Source organism: Gorilla gorilla, chromosome 3 (assembly GCF_029281585.2).
Source record: "Gorilla gorilla gorilla isolate KB3781 chromosome 3, NHGRI_mGorGor1-v2.1_pri, whole genome shotgun sequence".
NCBI classification, from domain to species: Eukaryota; Metazoa; Chordata; class Mammalia; order Primates; family Hominidae; genus Gorilla; species Gorilla gorilla.
The window spans coordinates 133692440-133705900 of record NC_073227.2 but is presented as its reverse complement, the minus strand read 5'-3'; the positions used below and the strand labels follow the sequence as shown (position 1 = coordinate 133705900).

The 13461-nt window shown below is 36.0% G+C and overlaps 1 protein-coding gene across 50 annotated transcripts in view; it reads right to left on the bottom strand.

Moving 5' to 3' along the window:
* The window catches only part of ANK2 (ankyrin 2), a 678765-nt gene that overhangs the window by 59825 nt on the left and 605479 nt on the right, over positions 1–13461 (bottom strand). For all 50 annotated transcript variants that reach the window (XM_055385211.2, XM_063705469.1, XM_063705472.1 and 47 more), the window contains 3 exons: positions 12117–12261; positions 5736–5838; positions 4925–5028 (listed from right to left, as the gene is read on the bottom strand). In XM_055385211.2, the coding sequence (XP_055241186.2) occupies positions 4925–5028; positions 5736–5838; positions 12117–12261 (352 nt within the window). The remainder of the gene's footprint in view (positions 1–4924; positions 5029–5735; positions 5839–12116; positions 12262–13461) is intronic.

Genomic DNA, 13461 nt, shown 5'->3' with positions numbered 1-13461 from the left:
GAGAACTGGGGATGTTACAAAATCACTGGATATGGGTTTTTAACCTTGGTCAACATTGGCTTGTGAGGGCGTTTAACAAAGTCTGAGTGTCCAAGAAGCTACAGAAACATCAAGGGTTATTATGATGAAAAACATAAAGTCTTTGATTTGATGGACACAGTTTTGACGCAAAGGTTTTTGTTTTACACATTTAATACTTTAAAAATAATGATAATAACTTTTTGGGCTATCACAGAAGAAATGCAAAAAGAAAAGGCACAATTTAAAGTATAGATCAACAACAAACAGTAGCATAAACTATAAAGCAGGGTAGGTCATATCAATTACCTACTAGAGTATAGCAAAAAAAAGCTATGCAAACAAAGTCTTGGTGCTTTTGTCAATACTTCATTTCCTGCTTTAGAGATTGCTGTCTTCCTCAGTGGTCATAATGTCTAATCCCACATTATAGTTCTACCTTTCACTCCTCTTCTACCTATGAGTCTGCTCTTCCGTAAAACCCTCCATAAGCTTTCACAAGATTCTCTTGTGTTTTCAACCCTAATGACACACAAAAGTATACATGCTTAATGGACCAGAAATCCAACCTTACTAAACACTTGTTTTGCTACTTATTATGAAAAAACTTTCCTCATCTAAAAGAATTTACCTTCATGTATCTAAAAAAAACCCTAGGCTCTTGTGAAATACATGAATAACTAACTTAACTGCCGTACATATTAGATAAACATTAATATTGTCATGTGAGAGCCTTGACTTCCTTGCATTTCAAATATCCCATTATTTGAGAGAATATCTTCAAGATGATTTTTAAAATAGACTTTATTTTTGGAGAAATTTTAGGTAAACAACAAAATTGCCTTCAACATGTTTTTATGAAAAGAAGTTCTTTAAAAGACAACCTTACAGACCTCCAGTTAATGTATGACTGTGTAGGACATATTAATGAATTGACATTTAATTGTTGGCATTTGACTGTAATTAAAACACTACAAAAACTAAAGACCTTTAATAACAATATTTAAGAAGACTTACAAAGCTAGTTACTGCTAAGAGTTGTGTCTTACATCTTCTAATTCCTTATGCACATATGAAATGAAGAAGAATTGTAAAATTAAAATTCTTGCCCAAGATTATGTTGTTATGATCATGACTAGGATACTAGAAATAACTGTTGATTAGAGTCATTGTGAATCTGAAGACAACACTTTAAAATAAACAGCAAATATTAGTCTTTCTTTTGCCAGGTATTTGCTGTGTGTATTGAGCAGAACAGATTTTTTAATACTGATACTGATTTTTTAATCGCTGATACCTATTGTTCTCTAGTTATGAACATTAGTCACTGGAAACATAAAATAGAGGTAAAATAAAATCACCAATACTGCTTATTGGTAGAAACGATGTCTTCTATTAATGTAAAATCCCTTTATTAAATTTAAGAGAACATTATATGTACAAATCAGTGGCATGTGCATAAAAAACTAACTTTATTATCACCTCTATCAAAATATCTGTTTTTTGGCTGGGCACAGTGGTTCACGCCTATGAACCCAACAGTTTGGGAGGCCGAGGCAGGTGAATCACCTGAGGTCAGGTATTCCAGACCAGCCTGGCTAATGTGGCGAACCCTGTCTCTACCAAAAATACAAAAAATTAGCTGGGCATGGTGGTGCACACCTGTAGTACCAGCTACTCGGGAGGCTGAGGCAGGAGAATCACTTGAACCTGGGAGGTGGAGGTTGCAGTGAGCCGAGATTGTGCCACCACACTCCAGCCTGGGTGACAGAGTAAGACTTTGTCTCCTTTTTTTTTCCTTACATTTTGGGTAGATCTTGAAGTGGCTTAAGAATCCATCCAATTAATTAAAGAAAAACTAAGTTCTTCAAAAAAATAAATAAAAACTACTATTTAGGAACCTGGTGTATAATGAATAAAATTACAAAAAAATCTTGCTACATGACATGGTATGATGAGTGTTACTCATATACATTAATATCATGGTAGCTTTCAAATACCAGGAAACTGAGAATCATTGAGTTTTCAATAGTAATAACTCATTCCGTTAGAGTCATCAAATGCATTGTGTTTGCTGAAACACTAGAGACACTAATAGAGAATAATTTGCCTGAATAAAAATAACAGTAAGTCAAACGTTACTATTGTGAATTGAACCACATTGACGCTGCCATTTAGAGGAGTCATAATACATTTTGCTTAATGGATTTGCAATTTGTGAAAGATCTGGAACATGTGTATGGGGACTGTACAAATACTAATAGCTATAATCTATTGAGCACTTATTATTTCCAGGCAAAGTGCTAATTATTTAAAAAGTATTTAGCTATTAAAGCTCCCCTATGGGATCAATAATATAACACTCATCTTATAGATATGGAAACTGAAACTCAGAGATTTTTATATAACTGTGCCTGATGTCACATACGAGTGTCAGTGTCAGGATTTAATTCTGACAGGTCTGACTCCCAAGCACACTATTAACCACGATGTTTCTCTCTCTTTACAGATTAAGTGTTTTCTAACTTTAAATAACAACATATAGTGTGTTTCTAAAGGCAGAGGCTAGATGTTACTTAGCTTTTTTCTTAGTACCTGGCACAATGTCAGGTACTTTATAGAATTACACAAATGTGTGAAGAATGAATACATAAGTGAATGGAAGAAATAAAGAACATTTGAGAGAACTAGGTATACCTTAATTAACTAGGTCTCTCTAATAACAAAAGTCTTATTAAGCAAAGTTTTTCCTAACAGTTTATATATAAAACAACTGTACTATTGGCGCTTGTAGACAGTATCAATGCCAGGCCTCCAAATAATTGGTCTGGGTTGAGGCCTGGGCACCAGTTTTGTTTTGTTTTGTTTTGTTTTGGAGATGGAGTCTCACTCTGTCACCCAGGCTGGAGAGCAGTGGTGCAGTCTAGGCTCACTGTAACCACCACCTCCCAGGTTCAAGTGATTCTTCTGCCTCACCCTCCTGAGTAGCTGGGATTACAGGTGTGCACCACCATGCCCGGCTAATTTTTGTATTTTTAGTAGAGATGAGGTTTCGCCATGTTGTTCAGGCTGGTCTCAAACCCCTGACCTCATGATCCGTCCACCTCGGCCTCCCAGAGTGCTGGGATTATAGGCGTGAGCCACTGCGCCTGGCCAGCACTAGTATTTTTTAAAGCTCCTAAGTGATTCTAATGCACAGCAAAAGTTAAGAATTATCCAGAGTCAGTATTAAATGCTTGAGATTCATAGGAAAACTGTTTTATTAAAGACTATGAATTTAAAGATCTTTATCTTAACACATAATTCATCTTTAACTACTGGATGCTGTTGGTTCATCATAAGTAGTGCACCATAATTACTTATAGGTGTATCTAGTTGTACATAATTGGGGTGTAATTGAGGTACTTAGGCTATTTTACTGCTCTTCAGTAATGAAAGAACTTCTTTTAAAAGTTCCTTTTTCAAAATATAAATGATTTATTTTGAAAACTGAAGTATTGGCATGCACAGATTCTTGTGTAAATTCAGTTATTATTAGTCAATTACATTTTACCTAAAACCATCTCATCACTTTGTAGGCTGCATATGACCTTTAAACACCTCATTATGATTTCTAGATTCTTATCTATGATCCTACAATACTCTACATCCAGGTCTTTTTCCTTCTTACCACTGTGAAGAAGTTCATTAGCAGAATGCAATGTTGTATCTTTTTAGTAATTTATAGCTTTCTTTTTTTAAAAAAGCAAGTAAATTTGAATGAAGTGTAATTTGTTTTTTATTCTCATGAATAACTCTTGCATCAGGAACTAGCCTCTACTTATTTAACAAGGAAAAAAGTATTAGGATTGTTTTCAATAACTATATAACTTATGTTATTGTATGAACCTTTACTTAGTATAAGATTAGTTGAAGAAGTCTAAAATTTTTAACTAAAATATGTTGGAACTCTTTCCTGAATAAAGAACATTTTAGAATAATAAAAATAAGAAAGGATCTACTTTTCCGAATAGTTCTGGGATTTATGGATAAGGATTTGGGGACAATAATTAAAATCAAAATATTGCATTTTGATATATAGCATATAAATAGGGCTTTAAAAATAATTAAATAAAAAATAGAAATTTTATATATAATTATGACATTACTATATTATTGCAAACTACTAATATGTCAGGAAGAACTTGGAAGAGTGTTACAATTTAAAACTCCTTAAAGAATTTATATTCCACATAACTGAACACCTTAAGAACAACTTTAAGTATGTTTGAAAGTATGACTCAAACTCCTATTTTTTAATGAGTTAATAAAAACAGGCAGCATTGCTTCAACAGTGGTGTGTATACTCTCTGAATGACTTTAAAAAGATAACTGAGAACCTGACTGATTGCGTTCAAATTCCCTTTTTGTTTATATCCCTACTTCAAACAATATATAAACTCCTCTATATATTTGTGTGATTCAAGCTTCTGTAACATTATTTTAAATGCATTAGCATCTGAGAAAGGCATTTATTTCATTGAACCAATCAGCTAATCCTAATAAATAGAAACTTTCTAGAAATCAAATGATTCAGCCCCTCTTTTTAGGATGTCTTAAAGACAGTACGTGAATAGTAGGAAGGCCACTAGTATATTCCAGTTAGGTAGCAAGCTGTTTGACGCAATTCTACTAGTTGTTTTAAAACAATAGTCAGTTTTTTTAATGCTGAATTCAATCTTTTTTGCTGGTTTGTTGGTGTAGATATAGAGTCCATGTTGGATAAAGCAATGTTATTTACAAGTTTAAACAAAGGGCACCTCCACTGTAAAGCTAGCCACCAGCTAAAGCTACTAGACAAAGCTGTTATTTTCACTCCCATCTCTTTTTACCTCTTGATCAGGATACATAATATTGATTTACTCACCCTGAATGAATAGGACTAGAAGAAAGAGCCACGTTGTCTAAGTTCTCAGTGCCCCAGCTTAGGCGATAAGAATTCCTTTCTGCCTCCTTGGCTAGAGTTGACACCTAAACACAAAGAACACTGGATTGAATAAACACACTTTGCTTCAATTAAAGTAAAATATAACAAAATATAAAAAGTGGCATCACTGGAAAGTGGTATAACCTAGAAAAACTTACACTTAAAATATAAAACCAATGTATTTACAATGAATCTTTTAAAATTCATTCTCTTTTAAACTGCATTATTTAAATAGATTATATAAGATTACATTCGTGTAATTGTCTTTGAAGACAGTAGGTATCCATCTATTTCCCTATACCCAATCCACCAAAAGTGATAAAATCATAACTAAAATTAAAATATTCCAGAATAAACTTTAAGCCTTTCTCATAGCTAACAATTTTAAATATTGAAAGATATAACTTAACCTGTACCATTCATCTTATACCTTAAATGCATCCTACTTCACTTTTTCCTTTAATGGAGGTTTTATTTGAAAAATATAATGTTCATATATAATCTCCACAGAAGAATTCAGTATAGCTGAAGAAATAAGCAGTATGCTTTTTCAGAAAAACACTGCTCATTGAAAAAATCTAGTGAACATTTTTCATGTTTTAGGAAAACCCTCAAATCTCTTATCCTAGCTTCTCAACTGAATTGGGAATGATTTGGGGGGGATTAAAAACTTTCTCAGGACATTTCTAGCATCCAATAATGTTACAAAGCTCTCCAGAAAGCAAAGACATGAAGGCAAAATGTCACATACCTGGTGACTGGGAATCACAACTGAGTCATCCATCACAGCACTGTCCCTCAGGTAGGAGGCATGGCTCAGAGTGTGAGACCTGTCGGAACTGAAGGATCGAAGGCTGGTAGGTTGGCAGGAGGCCATGGCATATACCAACAGCGGTAGCAGGGTTGGGATGACAAAATGATGAGCCGAGCAGGAAAGTGAAAAAAGCGTGCTATTAGCTAACAGCACAACTTCCAGGGGGACACAAGTCTCTGTGTTGTCCTACCTTTTTGTCCAACAGCTGAACTAACACATCCTTTGACAGGTTCCTACCGCTCAATGGCAAGAGCACAAGGGAATCCAGAAGTTAAAATTTGATACTCCTAATCTGATTCATTTTCTTCCCAGAAATGTTTGAAACCAGCAACTGTAGTTTATTACTGCCAGTACAAGAAATTCACTCAGGAAATAATTCCAGGATAGATTGCTTAAATCTGTGTTAAATGTTAATCTCTCTGCAACTAAGAAAAATATAAGGAGGAAAGTAGATGGCCCTCAGAGAGAAGAACAAAATGAAAGCCCAGTTTCATTTTCGCTTATTATTTTCCATTCTCTCTCTATGCCTCTTTCTCCTCCTCTCTAAACTGTGAATGACTGAATGTTGGTGCATTCCCCTGGAAGGTACAGAGTGAAATGAACTGTGGCCAGATGCATACTTCCTGCGGAAGTGGAGTTCCTCTTGTTTGTCTCTAGTGACTCCAACAATGCTATTATTTCAAACGAGAGCACTGTCCCCTTTGCATGTCCTGTGTGTGGTGACTGAAGCACCAGAGTGTTGGTTGCCGTGGTGATGAGATGTATGAGCACAAGAAACTGTTTCTAAGCTCCAGCCCAGAACACAGACACACCTGCCAGCACAAAGACAAATTGCCAATGGCCACTGACCAAAAATGAGGTTTGGCTTCAAAATGGGATTTAGGCCTTGATAAACCATGCATTACATTTTTGAAAAATCTGAATTTCAAAGTTCTAAATTACACACTCAAATGTAATAGGTAAAACTTGACATTTGCATAGATGCAATCTCATTCCTTTTAAATCAATTTGTAAAATCAAATGACAGATTGGTATCTTAAATAAGCTATATTTTATACACTGTAGCTCAAGTATTAAAGATCTGTGTTCAAAATATTAGCCCAAAGCCCATAAGGGAAAAAAAAGAGATATGCAAGCTTTCACAATATTTATAGAAGCAAACTTTCATTTACTTTTAGCTAGTAGGTGTTTGGCCAGTGAAGCACTGTAGAATTATGGACTAAATGTTAAATTAGCATATTTATTAGTAGAAACTATCTTCATTTTGCAAGTATATTTAATTTTGTAAGCCATGTACTATCATATCTATGAGGTGTCAACATAGCCCGCATCAATTGTCTTTGAGGAAATCATCACTTTGTAGGTAATTCATAGTAATCCAGGACCTTCTCCTTCTTATTTTACATGCAGGTATATTCCAAAAAAAAGTCTTAAAGGGTAAATGACATGAACAAAAAGAGTTGATTGTCTGATCCTTGCGTTTACACATACATAAATCTGTGTTTACAATAAAACAAAATCTAAATATAACCTGAGAATTAACTATTTTATGTTATGTAGTCTCTTGGAGAAGACTGAGGCTCTTGACAGAGCCTTAGTAATTTCATCAACAAGAGTTTTAGCTCCAGCAATTGGAGGCTACTTATATTACAGATGGTTTTACATTTAGCTTTTGATAGGGGATTAGATTATTGGGAAAAGGGTTAATCTCAGCAAAAGCTTGTCTCAGCTGGTGGAATGGATAATTTGTTTTCCTGCTGTAAATCACAAAGATAGCTAAGATCCACTTGGATGTGTTTTGTACCAGGTGGCACGAGATCAGCAAATCTTTTTTTTTTTTTTTTTTTGAGACGGAGTCTCGCTCTGTCGCCCAGGCTGGAGTGCAGTGGCGCGATGGTGGCCCACTGCAAGCTCCGCCTCCCAGGTTCACCATTCTCCTGCCTCAGCCTCCCGAGTAGCTGGGACTACAGGCGCCTGCCACCACGCCTGGCTAATTTTTTTGTATTTTTAGTAGAGACAGGGTTTCACCGTGTTAGCCAGGATGGTCTCGATCTCCTGACCTCGTGATCCGCCCACCTTGGCCTCCCAAAGTGCTGGGATTACAGGCGTGAGCCACTATGCCCGGGCTAGATCAGCAACTCTTAAATTCTATTCACCTTTATTTTGTTTTGAATTTGGCTAAGGAAGGGAAAATAATAGAGGAGCCAACCTCTTCTGTTTCTAATACAGCTGGTCTATGGGCTCAACCGTCTTCTGGAATAGCAGAAACACCAGTCTCAAAGGGAAAATGAAAATTTAGCTTGAATGAGAACAAACTGAATGGTAAATAATGGTACCTCAAATAAAACTTTGTGATGTGGCTGCCAGATTGCAAAGGTCTAAACTTTGAAAGAATCAATCAGGTCTCAATTGCCACTCTCAAGGAGTGACTATGGCTAAGTAGACAAGTCTGTCTGTTTCAGGAATGTGGTATTAAAGAGCCCATTGGGCTATGAAAGTAAAGTCGCACTTTGCAATCAGTTTATCAGTCATACAAGTGAAATTTTGATATCCATTTAGTTGATACCTGAGTCTATCTCTCAATTGGTTTTGTACTGAGAGGAATAGAGAGGTGTTGGTGTTTTTTGTCTTTCCTAAAACCCCAACAGGAAAGAAATACAGAGGGATAAGAAGAGAAAGAAGGAGACAAAGTGATATATAATCACAAAAAATTGATTAGAGAGAGAAAGATATTAGGATATGTACACAGAGAGTGAGAAAAGTTGCACAGAGAGAGGGAGCAACAATGAGTAAGTCAAAAACATATATAGGAGTGTCTCTACCTTTCTATGGGTTGTATTCTAGCCTCCTCTACTTACTTACTGCCTTCTGAAATGCTAATTGGTTGTTTAATCAATGTGTATCATTTCTAACTGCTTTTTAAAAAATGATGTCGTATAATCTACTTAAATGAAATAAAGATGGACTATTCCAACACCAGAGAAGTTATTCGCTCTAAAAGAATATTCCCTCTAAAATAATAACTAAAGAATTATTCTCACTAAAATAATATAACCAGCATGACAAAGGTCTGGAATAATTTAAGCCCTTGGATCAGAAATTGTTCACTCTGACTTAAGACATTAAAAACAAGTTTAAATATTTTCCAATACAGTTGCCAATTTTTCATGAAGTCAATGGTTCTGCTATTCAGTTAATAAATGTATAATAACATAGCCATAGAAGTGTAAAGTTTTACTTGCTGTTCATCTAGGGGATGTACTAGGGGTTTTGTTATGGTCTTAGTTTATACTTTTTATTTTACTATGGTACAACTGCTTTACGGACACATAATAGGTGGTATGAAAGTAATTTTATTGAAAAGTATAATAATTACTATCTTGGTAAACTGTAATATTTATTAAACATTCAATTAATGGAGTGGCAAACTTAACGAGTAGAAATCCACAATTTTCAATAAATTTGCTTTAAGACATGAAGAAGCTTCTGTGGTTATTTATTATTTAGTATTTTACATTGAATTTGGAAAGCATTTTTAATTTGTAAGCTACAATAAAATAAAACAGATGCAAAATCCAACTAATCATAACTTGGTTGTATTTGTATTTAATGTACATTAAATTGTATGTATTTGTATTCTTCCATATCTATGCATATTTTAGGCATCAGAATATTTTTTCTATCTTCTCCAACTACACATAGGCTAATTGGTGTTGTTTGGGGAAAGCCATGCTAATGTGTTATCAACCACAGGTGCAGCTGTGATTGTTGAAACAAAGCAATACCTGGGTCATGTCACAGATTTACATTTTAATAATATATTCACCTCTTCTAGCTCAGCTAGTTATTCAGTTTAATACATATAAATATTTATTTTAGAATAAATCCATAATTCTAGAATATAAGCACCCCCCCCCCCACTCCCCCACCACTCCCCCCCACCCCCCGCCCCGGCAACACACACACGCAGGTTGAGCAGTGAGCAGGGAAATGTAGATAAATCTAGGAAGGGCTTGTTTCCATGCTCTGTTAATACCTACCTGGGCATGGTGCTAGTGAAAGCAATTCAAATAAAGAAATAATGCAAAGGAAAAAATGGTCACTGAGAAAAGGTAACTTATATTAAATTGCCTAAGCAAAATTAAAAATAAAAGAAGACCATGAAAATGAGATGCTGCCTGTCATTCTATTTTGGAAATGGTGAATACATCTAGTGATCTAGAAATGCAAGAGGAGACCTGGAGAACACAGTATGTCTTGTTTGTTTCATGTCCCCTGACCTTATGTGCTAAAAAGTATTGAATTTAAGCAGGAGCATTCAAGCCATCCATCCTGTTTTACAGAAAGCATTATTCTAAATTCTTCCTCAACCTAAGTACTTTGAAAGAAGAAAAACAGATCAAATCAAGTACTTATTCTTAATAAGGGAGACCATGCAAAAAATAGAAGCTTTATGGTTGACAGTAATAAGACTGTTCATAGATTATCATCAATTTGTGCAATGCCATGAACATTACACTTTATTCAAATTTGAAATCTTTTAAGAATCTCAGAGCATAAGGTCCAAATCTACCAATGTATCAAGACAGCTTATGGAACTCCAGAGGGGCTCCTCCTTCTGGGAGCACCCTTTATCTAAGTTATTGAAGCCAAGGACTCAATTTAATCTCCTTCCCCTTCCTCACCTAACTCATGAAATTCATCATGAAATCTGACTAGTTTTGCCTCCTACACATGTCTCAAAAAACTCTCAAATTTTTTATTTCTGAAATTCTCTCCATGACTATCACCAAGGTTAGAGTGCTAGTCCTCTCACGACACCTGCAGTTAATACACGAACAATTGCTTCTCAGAGTGGCTGCAATCTCCAGGTTTAGCCCTTTGAAACTCTCCTTTAAAATTCATCCTCTTTCTCACTGGCAGAAGGATCCACCTGCTATGCAAATATAATTCCCATCCTCCACACTTACACTCCAGCAACACTGCATTCCCTTTTTTCTCATACACCCTGCGAGCCTTTGCTCAAGACCTTGTTAAGGCTTCAAATGCCCTCCCCACTTTTCCTCACCATTGTTACTTATTATTTGGTCTCAGTTTGGTTTCATCTGCTCCAGGAAGCTAGAGCCTCAGGGCTTCAGTGGCACTCTATGTGTACCACTAGCTTATGCCCTCTCCCATCCCATTAGACTATGAAGTTAGCAAGCCTATCTTGCTAAAGAAAAAAAAAAGATAGTGGAAGGGAGCATTGGTGCTCAAGGAAAAAGCCCAAGAAAAGTTTGTTTTTGCTAATTATTCACTTAGACTTTAAGGTATTTATTTCTTAGACTCTATGCTGGATATTCATAAAATAGCTTGCAATAGTGCCAACTTTAAAACTATAAACCTGAGATTATTGATTAGCAGAACACATTACACTACGTGGACAAACTTCCTTTTTTTTTTTTTTTGTCTCAAGAGACAGTGTCTTGCTATGTTGCCCAGGCTGGACTTGAATTCTGGGGCTCAAGGGATCCTCCAACTCAGCCTCCCAAGTAGCTGAGACTACAGGTACATGCCACTGCACCCAGCTATGACATCCATATTCATGGCCTAACTTATCAGTCATACTTTCAATGAGGAACCACAGAATGTCATTACCTAACTTGCATACAAAAATAACAAGTGCCAGTTGTACTAGTTAATAATAACAAAAAGTAGCACTGATCGTATATCTCAGAATATTATATAAACCTCCCAGATTTGTCTATTAACACTGGGCTCCCTCAGATTTTGCTCCGATTGTTTCTTGTATCCAGGCTCTCGTGGGATTCTGTTCGGATTCTTTTTCATGAAAAAGTCAGTTCCAGGCAGTTTTGTTCTGAATGTATTTCTTTTTAATTCAGCCTCACAACATACTTTATTCACAGAAATTATGTTACTAACAAAAAAGTGGGGGCAGAAGAGTATCCAAAGTGTCTGTGATGCTGCTCAGTAAGAATGTCTATAAGGCAAAATTGTCCTTTTAATTTGAGGAAAAAGTGGCCAGTGATGAAAAACGCCACATTTAAATGATGAGAACTCTTATTTATGATGGTTTTGCTTCTTACTAGTTGTTTGATTTTACCAAGTTATTTGATCTTTCTAGGCCTCAGTTTTCTGTTCTTTAAAATGGGCATATCTTAAAGTTGTTAGACAATGGAAAAACATAACATGCTAACTGCTGAGATTAATAAGGTACCTATTAAATGCTCAATAATTGCGTCTACATTTTTATCATCATCATAAAAAATATGTTGCAGATACTTCTGGCTGACATCAATTATAAGTTTTATGACATACCTGTCAGATCGTCCTCCCTCCAAGCTGTATCGCAGGTAATTCATACCATCCAGGAACTGACTGCTGGGTAGTGAGTCATCACCCAGTTCTTTTAGGTCCTCAGGCCTAAGGTATTCTCCCCCATCACCAGTCATTGTGTCATCACCTTGAAACAATCAGAGGAAGAAGCAGGATTATTTGTTGAATGTAATATCAACTACAACATATGGTCATGATTGTGAAATGCATCAACATCATTACCTTGACTTTGATGAAACTGCACTGCACACTAGAACACAGAACACCAGCAAACAACTATACAGTGCTAAAACTTAGAGAAACAACATTTGATTCATTTTCTTAGTACTTACCAAGAAGAACTAATCACTTGAATTTTAATTCTTTTAATATTAAGTTTGGATATCCCTTGTTGTTTACTTCTAGGAGAAAAAACTTCTAAGATGAATTCTAATTATAGATTTATCAAAACATAGGCATAGTCTGCTTTAGGATTAAGCCTACATTACTTTCAGAAAAAAATATGAGTTTTATTAACATTTCAGGAGACTACATCTATTCTTACTCATGAAAAGGTGAAGGGGATGGTTTAATACAGAATCTGTCACATAATACAAGCACAGTGCAAGCTGCATATTATGGATCCCTTGCAAAAAGCCAAAAAGATTATTTAAAAACCAAAAGTTGGCTGGCTGCAGTGGCTCACGCCTGTAATCCCAACCCTTTGGGAGGCTGAGGCAGGTGGATCACCTGAGGTCAGGAGTTCAAGACCAGCCTGACCAATATAGTGAAACCCTGTCTCTACTAAAAATACAAAAATTAGCTGGGCGTGGTGGCACATGCCTGTAGTCCCAGCTACTTGGGAGGCTGAGGCAGGAGAATTGCTTGAACCCAGGAGGTGAAGGTTGCAGTGAGCCGAGATTGCACCACTGCACTCCAGCCTGGGTGACAGAGTGAGACTCATCTCAAAAAAAAAAAGTCTGCTTATATACTCTTTCTTTCCCCCAGTCTTCTACCCCACCCCTACTCCCCAAAATTCCAGCACCAAATTCTGAATACTACTCAGGTTCGAGCATCCTGTCCCTCCTCAGAGTCTGTTTGCTTTTTCATTTCATCTTGCTTCTCCTAATTTGCCAGTTCTCACTGCTGTCTCTCAGCAGCCAAGATGGTCACAGGGAATAAATACAACTCAAAATAAGCTTTAACTTCTTGGTCCTTAAAAATCCACAAAACTCCTTAATAAAATGGGTACTACATTTCAAATTTTCTTATTTCTCCCATTTATCTTTCCCTCTTGTTACACCTTGGTAGGGTGAGGAAGGTTTATAAGGGTGAAGAAAGAAAAGGT